The sequence below is a fragment of the Oncorhynchus kisutch genome, linkage group LG22 (genome assembly GCF_002021735.2).
Source record: "Oncorhynchus kisutch isolate 150728-3 linkage group LG22, Okis_V2, whole genome shotgun sequence".
Lineage (NCBI taxonomy): Eukaryota > Metazoa > Chordata > Actinopteri > Salmoniformes > Salmonidae > Oncorhynchus > Oncorhynchus kisutch.
The window spans coordinates 49,048,067-49,067,791 of NC_034195.2; the positions used below are offsets into that span (position 1 = coordinate 49,048,067).

Here is a 19,725-nt window from a genome sequence, read left to right on the forward strand (position 1 = left end):
AATGACTTGCCTAATTAAATAAAGGTTAAATATAAGGTTTCACAGTTGACAGTGCATGTCAGAGCAAAGACCAAGCCATGAGGTCGGAGGAATTGTCCGTAGAGCTCCGAGACTTTTTGTGTTGAGGCACAGATCTGGGGAAGAGTACCAAAACATGTCTGCAGCATTGAAGGTCCCCAAGAACACAGTGGCCTCCATCATTCTTAAATGGAAGAAGTTTGGAACCACCCAGAGTGAGCTGGCCGCCAGGCCAAACTGAGCAATCTGGCAAGAAGGGCCTTGGTCAGGGAGGTGACCAAGACGCCGATGGTCACTCTGACAGAGTTCCTCTGTGGAGATGGGAGAACCTTCCAGAAGGGCAACCATCTCTGCAGCACTCTACCAATCAGGCCTTTTTGGTAGAGTGGCCAGACGGAAGCCACTCCTCAGTAAAAAGCACATAACAGCCGGCTTGGAGTTTGCCAAAAGGCACCTAAAGGACTCTCAGACCATGAGAAACAAGATTCTCTGGTCAGATGAAACCAAGATTGAACTATCTGGCCTGAAGGCCAAGCGTCACGTCTGGGGGAAACCTGGCACCATCCCTACGGTGAAGCATGGCGGTGACAGCATCATGCTGTGGGGATGTTTTTCAGCGGCAGGGACTTGGGGACTAGTCAGGATCGAGAGAAAGATGAATGGAGAAAAGGAAATAGAGATCCTTAATGAAAACCTGCTCCAGAGCACTCAGGACCTGAGACTGGGGCAAAGGTTCACCTTCCAACAGGACATCCACCCTAAGGACAGCCAATACAACGCAGGAATGGCTTCGGGACAAGTCTCTGAATGTCCTTGAGTGGCCCAGCCAGTGCATTGACTGAAACCCAATCGAACATCTCTAAAGAGACCTGAAAATAGCTGTGCAGCGAGTGCGGCGCTCCCCATCCAACTTGACAGAGCTTGAGAGGATCTGTAGAGAAGAATGAGAGAAACTCCACAAATACATGTGTGCCAAGCTTCTAAGCGTCTTACCCAAGAAGACTCGAGGCTGTAATCGCTGCCAAAGGTGTTTCAACAAAGTACTGAGGAAAGGATCTGAATTCTTATCTAAATGTGATATTTCCGTTTTTATTTGTAATACATTTGCAATTTAAAAAATGCATTGACTTTTTTGCTTTGTCATTATGGGGTATTGTTTGTAGATTTTATTTTAGCAATTTTGGAATAAGGCTGTTTTGGGGAGGGGAGGGGGGGGGGGGGGGTCTAGGGGTCTGAATACTTTCCGAATGCACTGTATACTGAATAGACAATATTGTTCTTGTATAGCACCGACATTTACTTTGTGCTCGACTGTACTCTACATTCCCTTATTCTAAACAATTTTAAATAGAAGATACAATCCCAAACCTACCACCACGGGTGTCACAAGCTGGCCTGTGTAATGAATGTAGTCAAGGGTTAACATCCAGGTCACGATTTACCTTTTATAATATTGCCCCAGTCTGAGTGGCACCTGTGCTTGTTGCTTCCACCATGTTGCTTCAATTATTTATATATGTCTAGTTTCTCCACGTGCAAACAGTGGGTTAATTGCACACTTTTTTGTAAGTGTACTGTTGTCTTGCAACACTATTTATTTCCGTGCATGCTGTCTGCATAGTAACCACCTATACATGCATGTACTGTCATGTATATTACATGACATCAGTTACCATACTTTTATCTTAGAATATCGGGCACAGAAAGACTTATGGAATGTCACTGAAAGATCTCATGGTGTGTGTGTGTGTGTGTGTGTGTGTGTGTGTGTGTGTGTGTGTGTGTGTGTGTGTGTGTGTGTGTGTGTGTGTGTGTGTGTGTGTGTGTGTGTGTGTGTGTGTGTGTGTGTGTGTGTGTGTGTGTGTGTGTGTGTGAGAGAGAGAGAGAGAGATACATTTTCCAGAGCAGTAGGTGTAACTGAAACCAGCTCAGGAGGCAAACCACTGCTAGGGAACTTTAGAAACGCCTATAAATAAACAGACACACATTCTAGTGGCTTTTATGGAGCTATGAGCTCATGGCAACAGGCTTCTTCTGATCCTCTAGGATGTATCTATAGTCTGGATCCTAACAGAATTGTTCCATTTCACTTCGTCGTGAAGCAATTTAGTTTAGGTCCATACTATAATGTTAATGGTTGTAAACTCTAAACGAAACCAAATGACAAGTAGCCTAATTCATAGGCTATAACTTTGTGATAAGCGTTTGACCAGGTGCCGTACAAGTAAATACCTGGAAATATATGTTTCCAACCCTGGGTTTAGTGTTCCTAGAAGAGGTAGATCATGTTACAAATAAAATGAATAACATCAACCAATCAATCATTTAGAGTGGTGCAAGTTACATACAACGCAGGGGTGCGTGTGTGTGTCAAAGTCCCTTTATCTGCTGTTGGCTCAGGACCCCTGATAACAACCACCTCTTCCCTGACACCTGGCAAGCCATTACATACCATTACCAAATGAACACTGTGAGAGCAGCAGTGTCTGATGAACAGGAAGGCCTCACACCGCAAGAGATAATGAACGTAAGAGATAAATGAAGATAATGATGATGGTATGAGGATTCTAACGTTACCCTTCTTTGTCTGTACTAATTGACCTTATCTCTTTACCCTCATTGACACTTGACACTATCCTCTTGGATCTCTGACAGTTTCAAGTAGGCCTATCTCACTGGCTGGCCATGAGGCAAATTTTTATAGTGTGGTTGAGAATTGACCACAACTCCAGCAAATAACTCAATGAAAGTATGTTTTGGGAAAGGGAATCATCGCTTTAGGTCTGCCCAACAGTAGAAATATATATTGTGAAGGCATGCTATTCTGCAACAATGGTCGTCTTGGGTGGACAACCTCCCCAGGACTAATTCAACCATAAAATAAAAAAAACAAGCACACATAAAACTCGAAAAAGACATAGATGTACATGAATTGAGGATAACTCACAAAGTCTGGGACTTATTTCCATTGTGGTCCTCCTATCAAATTACTACTGCCAGATAATCAGTCATTTGTTGTCACCACAATGCATGTTTTACATGAGATAACACCCAACACCTTCTTTAAAAAAAAAAGCTGAAATAATGAATTGTGAACAACCATAAATAATATTGGAATTTAACAGAATGCTTTTCTTCACATATCAGTTAAGAAAAAGTTCATGCAGGAGGATTTTCGGTCCGGTGCTCGATATATTTTTAATGAGGCTATCAATACATTTGTATACATTAACAAAAATTAGACACTCAGTTGTTTATATGTAACATACTGATTGGTATACTACATGATACAGTGTAGCCGTTCGTCCTAAGAAAATATTGTATCTTTCAACTAACAAGTAGAAGAATGTGGGGGATCTCGCGCCACGTTAGTTGTCACGGTGACCGTGTACCGTGCATTTTCCGCTCTGCTGTCTTCACCGGAAACAACACGCTGCGGATGATGCTTTTCTACTATGCGGTAGGTAGCGAATGCACTCACTCAATAATAGCATAGGAAGTATATTGATAACGAGGAAGTAAATTGATAACGAGCTATTGTAGTTTTACCTAAACCAAACAGTAACAAAGACGTTAACTAGCTAACGTTAACGTGCCCACTGACTGGTGTGTGTTGTGTTTTGTTCTTTCACAGGTGACAATGTGTGTGAGTTGATCAAATCAAATGTGTCACATACACATATTTAGAAGATGTTTTTGCGGGTGTAGCGAAATGCTTGTGTTCCTGATGTTGATCAAATCATGACCTTGAATGAATAAAACGTCAGCATTATATTATAAATATATAATTATAAATTATAATTGTTGGCTAAACCAATTAAACCTAGTTATCACGATAGTAATGCATTTTAAAGTTACCTGATGTTTTTTTGTTGTTTTGGATTTAATACACGTTTTTGTTGTAGACGTCTATTTTTGCTTAGTTCATCAGTCAATGAAACCAAACCACGATGGGTGATGTCACAGGAAAACGTCTGTCAGATTCTAATTCATTTAGCTGGCCTCTGACTTTCTGGAGTGTGTGTCTCATCTTTTTGAATGTACAACGCTGCTAAATGAGATCAGGCCAGCAAGTTTTAAGTGATGGGGTGAATTTCTGTGCAGTCAGATTCAATTACAGTCAGGTTGACTGGCTGCAGGATTCCAAGGAGAGGTATTTTGGAAATCTGCCCTCAAACCACTATGGAAATTGATATTGTAACTGTAAACAACAAAAAATGGTGTTCTGCTGGGTTTACCTGACTCGTGTTTATTATGCTTTTTAGAAGCAGACTTCACAATCATAACCTATGTGTGACTATTTCAGAAAACTATATTCATGATACCAACAGTTCCATGGGCAACAATACGAAGACACAGACGTAGAAACCGTTCTAAAAGGACATGCATCTACGATGTATCCTCTCTACAACAGGCAATATGAGGGTTAGTATGATCTTGACACTGAGATCATGGCATGAGATTCATGCATGTTTATGAAAGCTTGCAGTCTCGCGGTGAGTGAGATTACCCTGATGTACGTTCAAAATTAGATAAATGATCCTGCCATTCCACGGGATTTACAGGGGATCACAATGAGATGAGGGACAACATTCATAGAAGAATATGTCACAGTTCTTTCAGCTACTCATCTTTTGATGATGAAGAGGAGTTGGAGGGTGAAGAACAGGTGAAGGCACCTGCGGAGGAGGAGTGTTCCCACAAGAGTGAAGGTGAGATAGAATCCAAGAACAGGATGATACATAGCACCAACCATAGCTTGGTTGTTTTGTTTTCACTGTCAAAGGTAGAGCTGTAAGAAATGTTTAAGTCTATTGTATCATTAAAGTTTCAAAGAACAATGAAATCACTGAATTAACTACATGGTTTGGAAATTTGTCAAACTAACTAACTTTCACCAAACCAATGGAACTTGTAGTTAAACTAGTCGTGAAGCTACAGGTATTGTAACTGCTTCCTAAACTGCTCACCATATTGGCTAAAACCCAAACTTCTTCCCACACAGATGTGTCACGTGTTTCTCCACTACCCAGAACCACACAGGTGGTATTTGAGATCCAGTCGGGAAGGGCTGTGCCTCGCCTCAGGGAGCCCCGACACCTGTACGGTGTGTCTGGACATGTGTCCCAAACACTGCCGCGCTGGCCCCACGAGTGGGAGGTCATCCCGGGGGAAATTCAGCATATTGGTGAGAATACTACAGATTAAAGAGAAATGGGAGGTCTCAAGAGATGTATAATCATTTAGAGGAAAGCTAGACTTTAGGCCAGAGTCAATATCACATTACAAGAGCACTTCATGTACTGAAAAGAGATTCAGGAAAAGCTCTCTCAATCTCAGATCCAAAGAGCACCTTTTTTATTTATATTTCTTTTACAAGCAAAGCAACACTCCCTATTTTGTCTTCTCTTTTCTCTCTTGTCTCTTGTCTGTTGTCAGAGTGGGCTCCTCCCTTCCCAGAGCCGCTGTGTGCTCAGATGAACACCAGCGAGTGGCTGAGACCAGAGTCTGAAGAGGAAGGCACCGTTGTGTATGACACACAGAGAAGTAAACTCAAATAAAATCAAATGTCCACTCTGTCAATCACTGAGCTCTTCCACACACCTGCCTGGGTACAAATAGAAGGCTGGAGCTTCAGATGGGTGGGGGGGAGGGGGGGGGAGGGGGATACTCCACTGATTCCATTTCTCCAGTCAAGACAAACCAAGTGCACATGGATAGAAACAAATGCTCATCCCCAGGACACGTCATGTGTCTCTTTGTTTTAAATGTCCATGTCTGTGCAGATAAAGATAACTACTTCCTCGGTTCTCGTGTGGGGGGCCGTCGCTCCTCCCTGACCGCTGCTGCTGTGTCTCTCTCTGGCCCCGATGACATCACTCTGCTGTTCGAGGGACGCTTTGAGAGTGGCAACCTGCTGAAAGCGACCAGGGTGTGAGTACAGAGCATCCATAAGTATTGTAAACCCTCACACTGTCATTCAAAGTTATGAGTGAATGAATGTTCACTCACCAACAACTTATTTTCTTTGTTGTGTGATTCGATTTCAATCCTCGTATGTTGTCACACATCCTTGTTCTGAGTGAATGAATGTCCCCAGTCATTTTCATTCTGTATAATCTTATTTAATTTCATTCCAGTGGTGAATTTGATTATGAGCTCTCCCTGCGGACAGACCTGTACACAGAGAAGCACACTCAGTGGTTCTACTTCCGGGTGAGGAACACGAGGGCGGGGGTTCGTTACCGCTTCACCATCACCAACCTGCTGAAGGTAGGTAGTTATTACCATTTTTACTGGGACTCTTTTCCCTCACGTCTATTCTCTTCTCTTTTTATGTCGTGAAGTATTTTACAACATGTTCATATGACACACAGTAGCTTAACACTTCATAAGTAATAATAATGAATAGATGTTGATTTGAAGGTGACCAGTCTGTATGAAGAGGGGCAGCTGCCTCTGCTCTACTCTGAGGAGGAGGCCCGGATCCAGGGGGTGGGCTGGCACCGCGTGGGCCAACAGGTCTCCTACCAACGTAACGGGCGGCACCACGCCGACCAGCCCTGCTACTCCCTCTCCTGGACCTTTTGCTTCCCTTATGACCAGGTAAAGGGAAAGAACCACAGTGCTGAACTCTTATCCTCTTGTCTTGTGTAAATCAATGAAACGGTGCTTGGAGCCAACAATCAATCACATCATTAAATGAAAAGGGCCAGCTCTGACTTTAATCGTTTGTCCACATTCTGATTGTACCCACAGTTTCAGAAATATGTCTACACATGGTATTAAAATATGTCATATCCATCCACTGTGTCCGCATTGTGAATAGATTTCATGGTCCGTCCCTGTATGCAAATGATTCGACAAGTATTATTTCAAAAATAATATGGATGTATTTATTTACATTTTACATATTGATGCCATAAGTCAGTTAGTGCCACCTATCAATGATTTTAGAAGGAGGGATAATAACTATTTAAATGGTGTGTCCAGATCTGTTTACACTTGTAAGATATCCAGACATAATGCCTGTCTGAATACCTCCTGAGGTGGTCAGGAAGATCTGATCACAATGCATCTTTTAATTGTCTACACTTGTCTAAAAATGTGGGCCCAATCAGAATGTGGACAAGATCAGAACAAAGGATGCATGTTAGAACCAGGTATAAATGGTGATTTTGTTGTCATTTTCTTTGGCTTATTTAAGCAACATGTTACAATATATCAATATATATTATACTTCTCTTCAAATACACAATATAATACATTGTATTTACAATAGAGTGACGTTGTTATTATTGTTACCTTGATCAGGACACCTGTTACCTGGCCCACTGCTTCCCTTACACCTACTCCAACCTGTGGGCCCACCTGTCCGAGATCGAGCGGGACCCCCACCGCTCGCGGTTCTGTAAGGTGCGGACTCTGTGCCGGTCGCTGGCGGGTAACCTGGTTCCGGTGCTGACGGTGACCAACCCATCCCACCGTGAGGACAGGATTCACAAGCCTGCTGTGGTGCTGACCGCCCGGATACACCCTGGGGAGACCAACAGGTAGAGACCAACGGGTAGAGACCAACAGGTAGAGACCAACGGGTACAGACCAATGGGTAGAGACCAACGGGTAGAGACCAACGGGTAGAGACCAACGGGTACAGACCAACGGGTACAGACCAATGGGTAGAGACCCACAGGTACAGACCAAAGGGTACAGACCAACGGGTACAGCCCAATGGGTAGAGACCAATGGGTAGAGACCAATGGGTAGAGACCCACGGGTACAGACCAATGGGTAGAGACCAACGGGTACAGACCAATGGGTAGAGACCAACAGGTACAGACCAATGGGTAGAGACCAATGGGTACAGACCAACGGGTACAGACCAACGGGTAGAGACCAACAGGTACAGACCAATGGGTAGAGCCTAACGGGTACAGACCAATGGGTAGAGACCAACAGGTACAGACCAATGGGTAGAGACCAACAGGTACAGACCAATGGGTAGAGACCAACAGGTACAGACCAATGGGTACAGACCAACGGGTATAGACCAATGGGTAGAGACCAACGGGTACAGACCAACAGGTATAGACCAATGGGTAGAGACCAACAGGTACAGACTAATGGGTAGAGACCAACGGGTAGAGACCAATGGGTAGAGACCAACAGGTACAGACTAATGGGTAGAGACCAAGGGGTAGAGACCAACAGGTACAGACTAATGGGTAGAGACCAACAGGTAGAGACCAATGGGTAGAGACCAATGGGTAGAGACCAACGGGTACAGACCAATAGGTAGAGACCAACAGGTAGAGACCAATGGGTAGAGACCAATGGGTAGAGACCAACAGGTACAGACCAACAGGTACAGACCAATAGGCAGTTACCAATGGGTAGAGACCAACGGGTACAGACCAATGGGTAGAGACCAATGGGTACAGACCAATGGGTAGAGACCAACAGGTATAGACCAATGGGTAGAGACCAACAGGTACAGACCAACGGGTAGAGACCAACGGGTACAGACCAACGGGTAGAGACCAAGGGGTAGAGACCAACAGGTATAGACCAATGGGTAGAGACCAACGGGTAGAGACCAATGGGTAGAGACCAACAGGTATAGACCAATGGGTAGAGACCAACAGGTACAGACCAACAGGTACAGACCAATGGGTAGAGACCAACGGGTACAGACCAACAGGTACAGACCAACAGGTACAGACCAACGGGTAGAGACCAATGGGTACAGACCAACGGGTACAGACCGACGGGTACAGACCAACGGGTACAGACCAACGGGTACACACCAACGGGTACAGACCAACAGGTACAGACCAACGGGTACAGACCAACGGGTACAGACCCACGGGTACAGACCAACGGGTACAGACCAACGGGTACAGACCAACGGGTACACACCAACGGGTACAGACCAACAGGTACAGACCAACGGGTACAGACCAACGGGTACAGACCCACGGGTACAGACCAACGGGTACAGACCAGCGGGTACAGACCGACGGGTACAGACCGACGGGTACAGACCAACAGGTACAGACCAACGGGTACAGACCAACGGGTACAGACCAACGGGTAGTGCTTTGGACGTGTCTGAAATGGCACTCTATTCTGTATATCAGGGCTATTCAACTCTGACCCTACGAGGTCCGGAGCCCGCTGGTTTTCTGTCCTACCTGATAATGAATTGCACCCACCTGGTGTCCCAGGTCTAAATCAGTCCCTGATTAGAGGGGAATCACCCACCTGGTGTCCCAGGTCTAAATCAGTCCCTGATTAGAGGGGAATCACCCACCTGGTGTCCCAGGTCTAAATCAGTCCCTGATTAGAGTGGAATCACCCACCTGGTGTCCCAGGTCTAAATCAGTCCCTGATTAGAGGGGAATCACCCACCTGGTGTCCCAGGTCTAAATCAGTCCCTGATTAGAGGGGAATCACCCACCTGGTGTCCCAGGTCTAAATCAGTCCCTGATTAGAGTGGAATCACCCACCTGGTGTCCCAGGTCTAAATCAGTCCCTGATTAGAGGGGAATCACCCACCTGGTGTCCCAGGTCTAAATCAGTCCCTGATTAGAGGGGAACGATGAAAATGCAGTGGAACGAACTTCCAGGCCCAGAGTTGAGGTTGAGGTCTCTGTATAGTGCACTGCTTTTGACCAAATTCAGAGTCCTGATTTCTTTATTGCCACGCAATCTAAGTGAAGTGTTATTTTCATTCCGTAAAGCATGGTAGGATAACTCTGATAGAGTGCCATACTATACATCAAATATACAACCGACCAACAGCTCCTGGGTGATGAGGGGTATCCTGAACTTCCTGCTGGGAGACTCTCCGGATGCGGCGCTACTCCGAGATGCCTTCGTCTTCAAGCTGGTGCCCATGCTGAACCCGGACGGGGTTATAGTAGGAAACTACCGCTGCTCGTTGACCGGACGTGACCTCAACCGCAACTACAAGTCCATCCTCAGAGACTCCTTCCCTACCGTGTGGGCCACACACACCATGGTCCAGAGGTACCAATCAATCAGTTAACCAATCAATCAGTTAACCAATCAACCAATCTATCAGTTAGCCAATCAATCAGTTAACCAATCAACCAATCTATCAGTTAGCCAATCAATCAGTTAAACAATCAACCAATCTATCCATAAATCAGTTAAACAATCAAATCATTTAACCAATCAGTCAGTTAACCAATCAGTCAGACAATTTGATCAAACAATAATACCACATATGTTCTCCAGACTGTGTGAGGAGCGTAAGGTGCTGCTGTACTGTGATCTCCATGGACACAGCCGTAAACACAACGTCTTCACCTACGGCTGTGAGAACCCCCGGCCCGCTGACAGACACCCTCACGAACGAGTCTTCCCTCTGATGCTCAGCAAGAATTGCCCTGACATGGTTCACTACTCTTCCTCACTCATTGTTTTAGTCAAGACGAGGTTCCATATCCACAAAGTGTCTGAGTAGGAGCGCAGATCTAAGATCAGGTCTCCCAATGTCCATGTAATCTTATTCATTCTTATCTAAAAGGCTAATCTGATCCTAGAGCTGCGCTCCTACTCTGAGACACTTTATGAACACAGCCCCAATTGAGATAAAATGGCTGAGATAAGATCACACAGTTTAAACAGAATTTAGCTTGATCTGAACTGCCTAGTTCTTTCTCATGTTGGCTGTTGTGGTTTTCCAAGGTTCAGCTAATCTTGTGTGTCCTCAGTTCTCGTTCGGGAGCTGTAAGTTCAAGGTACAGCGCAGTAAGGAGGGAACAGGCAGAGTGTCTCTGTGGAGGCTGGGGGTCCTCAACTCCTTCACCCTGGAGACATCGTTCTGTGGCTCCAACATCGGTAAGGATATCCACAGCAGCGTAGCCTAGTGGTTAGAGCGTTGGACTAGTAACCGAAAGGTTGCAAGTTTAAATCACTGAGCTGACAAGGTACATTCTGCCCCTGAACAAGGCAGTTAACCCACTGTTCCCCTTTAGGCTGTCATTGAAAATAAGAATTAGTTCTTAACTGACTTGCCTAGTTAAATAAAAGGTCAAATAAATCAAAATAAAGGATTCTGTCTCTCTAGCGGAAGAGAGAGAGAGACAGTGGAGATAGATGTTTCTACCAAACCTTAGTTACATTTGGATTTATTTATTTATTTCACCTTTATTTAACCAGGTAGGCTAGTTGAGAACACCTTTATTTAACCAGGTAGGCTAGTTGAGAACACCTTTATTTAACCAGGTAGTCTAGTTGAGAACACCTTTATTTAACCAGGTAGTCTAGTTGAGAACACCTTTATTTAACCAGGTAGGCTAGTTGAGAACACCTTTATTTAACCAGGTAGGCTAGTTGAGAACAAGTTCTCATTTACAACTGTGACCTGGCCAAGATAAAGCGTAGCAATTCGACACATACAACAACACAGAGTTACACATGGAATAAACAAAACATACAGTCAATAATACAGTAGAACAAAAGAAAACAAAAAGTCTATATACAGTGAGTGCATGGAAAGGAAACATTTCATAGATGTGTTATTACTAAAGTACTTGATTCAGAGTGAACTCTGCACGTCTCAGAGTTTACAAGTCAGATTCAGACCAAAGATGTTCACTTTTGGTTCGATTCCAGGTAAGAGGAAGGGGACCCATTTCAGCACTCAGGACCTAGAGATGTTGGGGGCTCAGTTCTGTGACACACTACTGGACTACTGTGACCCGGACCGGACAAAGGTGGGACCAGAATCGGACACAACTGTCTGTAGTCCTGCCGATATCTGCTTGTCCACAGTGTAAGCACAGTAGCTATACTGAAACAGATCTCACTGGTGTGTTGTTTCTGCAGTACAGCGCGTGTTTGAGAGAGCTACAGGAGATCATGAGACAGGAGGCAGGTTTGCCAATAGACAACAAGCCTACAGATACCTCACTGACCGACCACGAGGCCAGCACCAGTGGATCCAACAGCTCCCAGACGGATGGGCCTCCTGCTCACCTCCAGGCCTTCAACAAGGTAGTAACAGTAGTATTACTGTCTCGCTAACAAAACGTTTTTGTCTCTGGGTAGGTGTTTTTCGAGGTGACTAATAACCCACCGGTCTGTTTGTATTCTCTCTATAACACAGATGACGTCCCGTAAGAAGCTGAAGTCCAAGAAGGAGAGGAACAGATCTCCCCTGGTCAGAGCCAGGGAGAGAGAGGAAAATGGGGTGAGTATCATCAGTGGAATGTTTGTGTCATTCTCTCTCTCAATATGGACTACACTGTCAAATTTGTCCTTTAGAAGTACGGATCAGTTTCCTTTGTTAGTTCATCTTAGTAAGCTTGATTTTTGCTATCCTTTTACGTTACAGGATAATGGTGTCAAAAAGACGTTGAAGAAAAGCAAATATGTATTGAAGCCTGTAAGTCCCATGCTTTTAACATCATAGGCAATGAAAATGAAGAGGAACCCCCAAGTATAGTGCGTTTGGAAAGTATTCACACCCCTTCCCTTTTTCCACATTTTGTTTGTTACAGCCTTATTCTAAAATTACCTCATCAATCTACACACAATACCCCATAATGACATCACAATACCGCATAATGACATCACAATACCTCATAATGACATCACAATACCCCATAATGACATCATAATACCCCATAATGACAAAGTGAAAACAGGTTTTTAGACATTTTTGCACATTTATTACAAATGAAAAACAGAAATACCTTATTTACATAAGTATTCAGACCCTTTGCTATGAGACTTGAAATTGAGCTCAGGTGCATCCTGTTTCCATTGATCGTCCTTGAGATGTTTCTATAACTGAATTGGAGTCCACCTGTGGTAAATTCAATTGATTGGACATGATTTGGAAAAGCACACACCTGTCTATATAAGGTCCCTCAGTTGACAGTGCAAGTCTGAGCAAAAACCATGCCATGAGGTCGAAGAAATTGTCCATAGAGCTCTGAGACAGGATTGTGTCGAGACACAGATCTGGGGAAGGGTACCAAAAAATGTCTGCAGCATCAGGCCTTTATGTTAGAGTAGAGCCCGCTCGGTTTGAAACAAGATTCTCTGGTCTGATGAAACCAAGATTGAACTCTTTGGCCTGAATGCCAAGCATCATGTCTGGAGGAAACCTTGCACAATCCCTACGGTGAAGCATGGTGGTGGCAGCATCATGCTGTGGGGATGTTTTTCAGAGGCAGTGACTGGGAGACTAGTCAGGATCGAGGGAAAGATAAACGGAGCACAGTACAGAGAGATCCTTGATGAAAACCTGCTCCGGAGAACTGAAGACCTCAGACTGGGACGAAGGTTCACCTTCCAGCAGGACAACGACCCCAAGCACACAGCCAAAACAATGCAGGGGTGACTTCGGGACAAGTCTCTGAATGTCCTTGAGTGGCCCAGCCAAAGGCCGGACTTGAACCCGATCCAACATCTCTAGAGAGACCTGAAAATAGCTGTGCAGCAGCGCTCCCCATCCAACCTGACAGAGCAGAGAGGATCTGCAGAGAGTAATGGGAGAAACTTCCCAAATACAGATGTGCCAAGCGTGTAGCGTCATACCCAAGACTTGAGGCTGTAATCACTGCCAAAGGTACTTCAACAAAGTACTGAGTAAAGGGTCTTAATACTTATGTAAATGTGACGTTTCAGTTTTGTATATTATTTTGTGTGTTGATTGATCAGGAAAAAAATCAATTGAATCCATTTTAGAATAAGGCTGTAACATAACAAAATGTGGAAAAAGTCAAGTGGTTTGAATACTTCTGAATGCACTGTACATATTGATAAATGTGCACACCTGAACATGTGTATAGCATGGATGGAATATGTTAGGACAAAGGCCATAATCAGCTAACCACTTGGGGCCAGTAGCACTTGTTAGTGTGACTGACATGGAGCTAGCAAGTCCTTCTCCTCTGCCAGCCAACCCTGACCATTACCCTGACCATTACCATGACCCTGACCATTACCCTGACCCTGACCATTACCCTAACCCTAACCCTGAACATTACCCTGACCATTACCCTGACCCTTACCATAACCCTGACCATGACCCTGATCATTACCATGACCCTGACCATTACCCTGCCCTGACTCTGACCCTGACCATTACCCTGCCCTGACCCGGACCATGACCCTGACCATTACCCTGCCTTGACCCTGACCATTACCCTGCCCTGACCCGGACCATGACCCTGACCCTGACCTGGACCCGGACCATTACCCGGACCATGACCCTGACCCTGACCCTGCTCGCCAATCTGATGAAAAGGAAAGCATGTCAGGTGAAACAGGAACTGGTGGATAGATGTACGAGGGAGGGCTACCTTCTTAGAAAAAAAGGTGCCATTTCGAACCCTTTTTAGTTCCAGGTAGAACCCTTTTGGTTCCATGTAGAACCTTTTTTAGTTCCAGGTAGAACCCTTTTGGTTCCATTTAGAACCCTTTCCACAGAGGATTTTACATGGAACTCAAAAAGGGTTCTACCTGGAACCCCCCAAAATATCCTCCCACTGCCTTTTTTCTAAGAGTGTAGAGAGTGTGGTGTCACTTAAACAACCATTGTGTGGTGTCTCCTCTAAGGTTATGTTAACGTTTTTTGTGCAGTCAAGTTCATCAGAAATGATCTGTTGTATTAGCTACAACCATTGTGTCAAATGTGTTGTACATCAGTTGTAGAACCTGAGTGTGTATGGGGCCTCTGTTTGTGTTCCAGTTAAAGGCTCCTCCAGCAGTGCCCAGGAGGGAACCTCCAAAATGGAGGGAGAGACAACTGATCCCCCCTGAGCCAAGTCCTCCAGATAAGAAGGCAGTCTATCGTTCCTTCTGAACGGAGAGAAAGACTGTTACACTGGTTATATTTTTCATCATTCTCTTACCCCCCTCAAGTGGTGTAGGAGAATACTGCGTTCCCACGTTCACACTCACGACATGATATTCATTTGAACCACTGAAAGTCTGTTTTCTCCTGTTGTGCATGTAAATAAGCATTCCTCTTAAGCATGTGTTTATTTCTGCATCCCTCAGTTATTCCTTTATCATGATGATACATGTTCAGAGCATGTATCACCGTCCTCCCTGCGTGTTTCCTCCAGGTATCTGTCCTATACCTTGTCTTTGACACAAAGAAGCCGGCCATGACATCGAAGGTAGAACTCTTATTGACAGGTCAAAGCCAACAACACTTTGTTTTACACTACAGTACGTTATTTGAAAGATTGGCTTGTCTTGGTTTCGATTTTACAGTCGGAGTACCTGCAGCACCTGATGGCTGATTATGTGAGGAGCAGGATGCAGTTGACCCTCAATGGTAGAGTAGGTCTTTTCAAGGTCTTCTGCTCTGCTCTGCTCTGCTCTCCTCTCCTCTCCTCTCTTCTCTTCTCTTCTCTTCTCTTCTCTTCTCTTCTCTTCTCTTCTCTTCTCTTCTCTTCTCTTCTCTTCTCTTCTCCTCCCTTTTACTCTCCTCTCCTCTCCTCTCCTCTCCTCTCCTCTCCTCTCCTCTCCTCTCCTCTCCTCTCCTCTCCTCTCCTCTCCTCTCCTCTCCTCTCCTCTCCTCTCCTCTCCTCTCCTCTCCTCTCCTCTCCTCTCCTCTCCTCTCCTCTCCTCTCTTCTCTTCTCTTCTCTTCTCTTCTCTTCTCCTCTCCTCCCTTTAACTCTCCTCTCCTCTCCTCTCCTCTCCTCTCCTCTCCTCTCCTCTCCTCTCCTCTCCTCTCCTCTCCTCTCCTCTCCTCTCCTCTCCTCTCCTCTCCTCTCCTCTCCTCTCCTCTCCTCTCCTCTCCTCTCCTCTCCTCTCCTCTCCTCTCCTCTCCTCTCCTCTCCTCTCCTCTCCTCTCCTCTTCTCTCCTCTCCTCTCTTCTCTTCTCTCTTTCCCTCTCTTTTCCTCTTCTCTTTGCTTCTCTTCTCTGCCTTCAATACTTCTCTCTGTAACACCACATACCTACCTCTCATTACTAATCTGTATCCATCCCATCTTGTTCATGTTGCACTGTAGGCTACGACTGGGGTCCTTGCCAGTGCCCCCAGGTCACCCACCTGCCCCACTCACAGCTTCCCCGGGACAACAGAGACGGGGAGCGACTGCCCGGCCTGACTAATCTGCCTGTAGGAGACAAGTCCATCCGAAGGCTCTCCCCAGTCCAGTGTAAGCAGAGAGTGGTAGATAGAACTGTTACAGCCATAGAATCAAAATGACTAGAAAGGGCATTGCAATTGAATTCAAAGCGTACCAGTCAAATTGACGTTGTTGTCGTTTTTTTAGGAATTGGCATTTCTGCTCTCTTTGACATACTGTATGTGAAAAACATTCTATTTATTCTAAATTCGTATCTCTCTCTCAACAGGGAGAGGACCCACATCCTACACCGCCCCATCCAGCCTGCAACTCCCATCCAACAGGTAAAGACACATAGTTACCCATTGATATACATAAATATAGATGCGTAGATGTACAAATGTTGACGTACCTACAGTAAACATACAATAGTAGACATTATAGGTGTGTGTGTGTGTGTGTGTGTGTGTGTGTGTGTGTGTGTGTGTGTGTGTGTGTGTGTGTGTGTGTGTGTGTGTGTGTGTGTGTGTGTGTGTGTGTGTGTGTGTAGTCAGGTGAAGTGCAGCATAGCTCAGGGACACCAGTGTAAGTGCCAGCTGTGGTACGGTCTAGGACTGACGGAGGACAGGACTGGGAGGACAACAACAGGACTCAGGAAGACCAAGGATATCAGTGGCAGCCACTAGAAAATACATAGCCTTTTATTCTCCACAGACAGACCTCACACAGTAACCCTAGCTCTACCTGTCCAAGATCACTCATTAAACATGCTGTCATTTGTGTGTTGTTTGTTTACTTGTTTACAAGCTTTATCTGTTGATGTCTTATTTAATTTCACCCAGTTTAGTATCTCAATAGATTATCTCAAATAGACAGTCAAATATCCACCAACAGAAGCCTGTTTGACATGTTATTCCTCTCACATTAAGATGCTCTTAGAGTACTCTGGTACAATACACTCTTCAAGAGTCAGTAGTAGAAAGAGATAAACCTACAGTTGGACAGACACCAGATGGTCTCCATATTCCTAACAGAAAAACGGGCTAACACAACAGCGGCTGTTATCCATACACACATTGCCACACAAGATAAAACATAGATGGCGGTTGTCCAAAGTGAGTGAAGAGTTAGGAGGTACAGGTAGATTACAGGAGGCTGAGGATGAAACAAACATTTATTAACACATCTCATTAACAGTATATTCACTACCATACTTTGACATGCAGGATTGGGGTCAATTCCATTTCAATTGAGGAAATAAGCATGAAAATCTGATTCCAATTCTCCCTTTGTTTTTCACTTAATTTTACTTCCTGAATATTTCCTAAATTAAAATGTAATTGATCCCAACCCTGGTGACATGCCAAACCCATTTGACCTTAGGATGGATGTATTGAATCTCTGTTCATAGATTCCCTCTACTGCCTCCTGTAAGGGAGTTTGTCTCTGAGCCTGAGGAGCTACCCAGCATGTCAGCAGGGATGGAATGGCTGTTTCTGAGACCACCCTGCCCCATATTCACCCACCTGGGGACCGACTCAGTCTCAGGAGCCTGTTTCCAAAGGTGAGTGGCATTTCATTAGCCTGATCCCAGGTCTGTTTGGGTTCCAAAAGTAACTTCAGCATACAAAACAACTGAATCAAACAAAAAGTTTAAATTGATTAATCAAATTAATGTAATGAAATTTTAATCACATTCCTGTCTGAACACAGCGGAATTTGAATTCCAGTTTACAATATATAAATAGCCAGTACAGAATACTGTTAGTGCCTGACAATAAAACAAGTTTAACATTAAAAGAATAATATGTTACCCCCCTTTTTATCCAATATACAGCACAAAAAGAGGAAGAGGAAAGTACCTGAAGAAATGAAAAGAAACAGATCGGTACATCATCAACACAACAAGACCACATCAGGAACCTCGTCGATGAATGTGAGCTAATGTACTGCATTGTAATGTAATACTATGTACTGAATCAATATTCATATCCAGACTGTATGAAGTTATTTTAAGTGTTAAAAACAGCACACAATAATTACAGTTGAAGTCAGAAGTTTACATACACTAAAGGGTGGAGTCATTAATACTCGTTTTTCAACCACCCAACAAATTTCTTGTTAACAAACTATAGTTTTGGCAAGTCGGTTAAGACATCTACTTTGTGTATGACACAAGTCATTTTTCCAACAATTGTTTACAGACAGATTATTTAACTTATAATTCAATGTATCACAATTCCAGTGGGTCAGAAGTTTACATACACTAAGTTGACTGTGCCTTTAAACAGCTTGAAAAATTCCAGAAAATTATGTCATGGCTTTAGAAGCTTCTGATAGGCTAATTTACATTATTTGAGTCAATTGGTGGTGTACCTGTGGATGTATTTCAAGGCCTACCTTCAAACTCAGTGCCTCTATGCTTGACATCATGGGGAAATCAAAAGATATCAGCCAAGACCTCTGAAAAAAAATGTAGCCCTCTACAAGTCTGGTTCATCCATGGGAGCAATTTCCAAAACTCCTGAAGGTGCCATGTTCATCTGTACAAACAATAGTACAAGATGTTAACTACTAACAATTGGATACCACGAAATTGGGGAGAAAATGTTAATAAAATAAAAAAGATTTCCCTACCCCTAAATAGTAGCCAGGCTGTTGTCTATTCTCATGTGACAGATGATACATAAATATACCATACATTATTTGAGTAGCTGGCTGAGTAGCTGGCTGAGTAGCTGGCTGAGAAGCTGGCTGAGTAGCTGGCTGAGTAGCTGGCCAGCACACACACAATATTTATTTAAAGAATTCCACTATCATTTATTTTCCAGGTAAGTTGACTGAAAACACATTCTCATTTACAGCCAGCTACTCAAATAATGTATGGTATATTTATGTATCATCTGTCACAAGAGAATAGACAACAGCTGCTAAGGCTGCTATTTAGGGGGAATAGTTACAGGGGAGAGGAGGATGAATGAGCAAATTGTAAGCTGGGGATGATTAGGTGACCATGATGGTATGAGGGACAGCTTGGGAATTTAGCCAGGACACCAGGGTTAACACCTCTACTCTTACGATATGTGCCATGGGATCTTTAGTGACCGTTTAACGTCCTCCCGAAAGACAGCACCCTACACAGGGGGTATTGGGATATTTTTTTTTAGACCTGAGGAAAGAGTGTATCCTACTGGCCCTCCAACACCTCTTCCAGAAGCATCTGGTCTCCCATCTAGGGACCAACCAGGACCAACCCTGCTTAGCTTCAGAAGCAAGCCAGCAGTGGGATGCAGGGTGGCATGCTGCTATCCTGGGTACCAGTCTGTTTAGAGAACATTCCACTGCTTGGTTTATCCTGGGTACCAGTCTGTTTAGAGAACATTCCACTGCTTGGTCTATCCTGGGTACCAGTCTGTTTAGAGAACATTCCACTGCTTGGTTTATCCTGGGTACCAGTCTGTTTAGAGAACATTCCACTGCTTGGTTTATTCTGGGTACCAGTCTGTTTAGAGAACATTCCACTGCTTGGTTTATCCTGGGTACCAGTCTGTTTAGAGAACATTCCACTGCTTGGTCTATCCTGGGTACCAGTCTGTTTAGAGAACATTCCACTGCTTGGTTTATCCTGGGTACCAGTC

The 19,725-nt window shown here is 44.3% G+C and overlaps 1 protein-coding gene across 1 annotated transcript; it reads left to right on the forward strand.

Moving 5' to 3' along the window:
• The first annotated feature begins 4,261 nt into the window (after nt 1–4,261).
• LOC109867045 (cytosolic carboxypeptidase 2) lies at nt 4,262–18,024 on the forward strand. Its single transcript, XM_031801450.1, has 20 exons — nt 4,262–4,443; nt 4,584–4,730; nt 5,024–5,206; nt 5,458–5,565; nt 5,805–5,952; nt 6,159–6,291; nt 6,445–6,624; nt 7,333–7,571; nt 9,823–10,050; nt 10,282–10,441; nt 10,761–10,887; nt 11,665–11,765; nt 11,878–12,045; nt 12,158–12,241; nt 12,386–12,436; nt 15,283–15,346; nt 16,028–16,177; nt 16,377–16,431; nt 17,499–17,651; nt 17,925–18,024. The coding sequence occupies exons 1-20, from the start codon at nt 4,413–4,415 to the stop codon at nt 17,959–17,961; spliced, it is 2,547 nt and encodes an 848-aa protein (XP_031657310.1). The 5' UTR covers nt 4,262–4,412; the 3' UTR covers nt 17,962–18,024.
• The last annotated feature ends 1,701 nt before the right edge of the window (nt 18,025–19,725 follow it).

Coding starts and splice junctions, on each gene's coding strand:
- LOC109867045 (XM_031801450.1), top strand. CDS start 4,413: ATGTATCCTCTCTACAACAGGCAATATGAGG. Junction 10,888..11,664: donor GTTCTGTGGCTCCAACATCG/GTAAGGATATCC, acceptor GTTCGATTCCAG/GTAAGAGGAAGGGGACCCAT. Junction 16,178..16,376: donor AAGGCTCTCCCCAGTCCAGT/GTAAGCAGAGAG, acceptor CTCTCTCAACAG/GGAGAGGACCCACATCCTAC.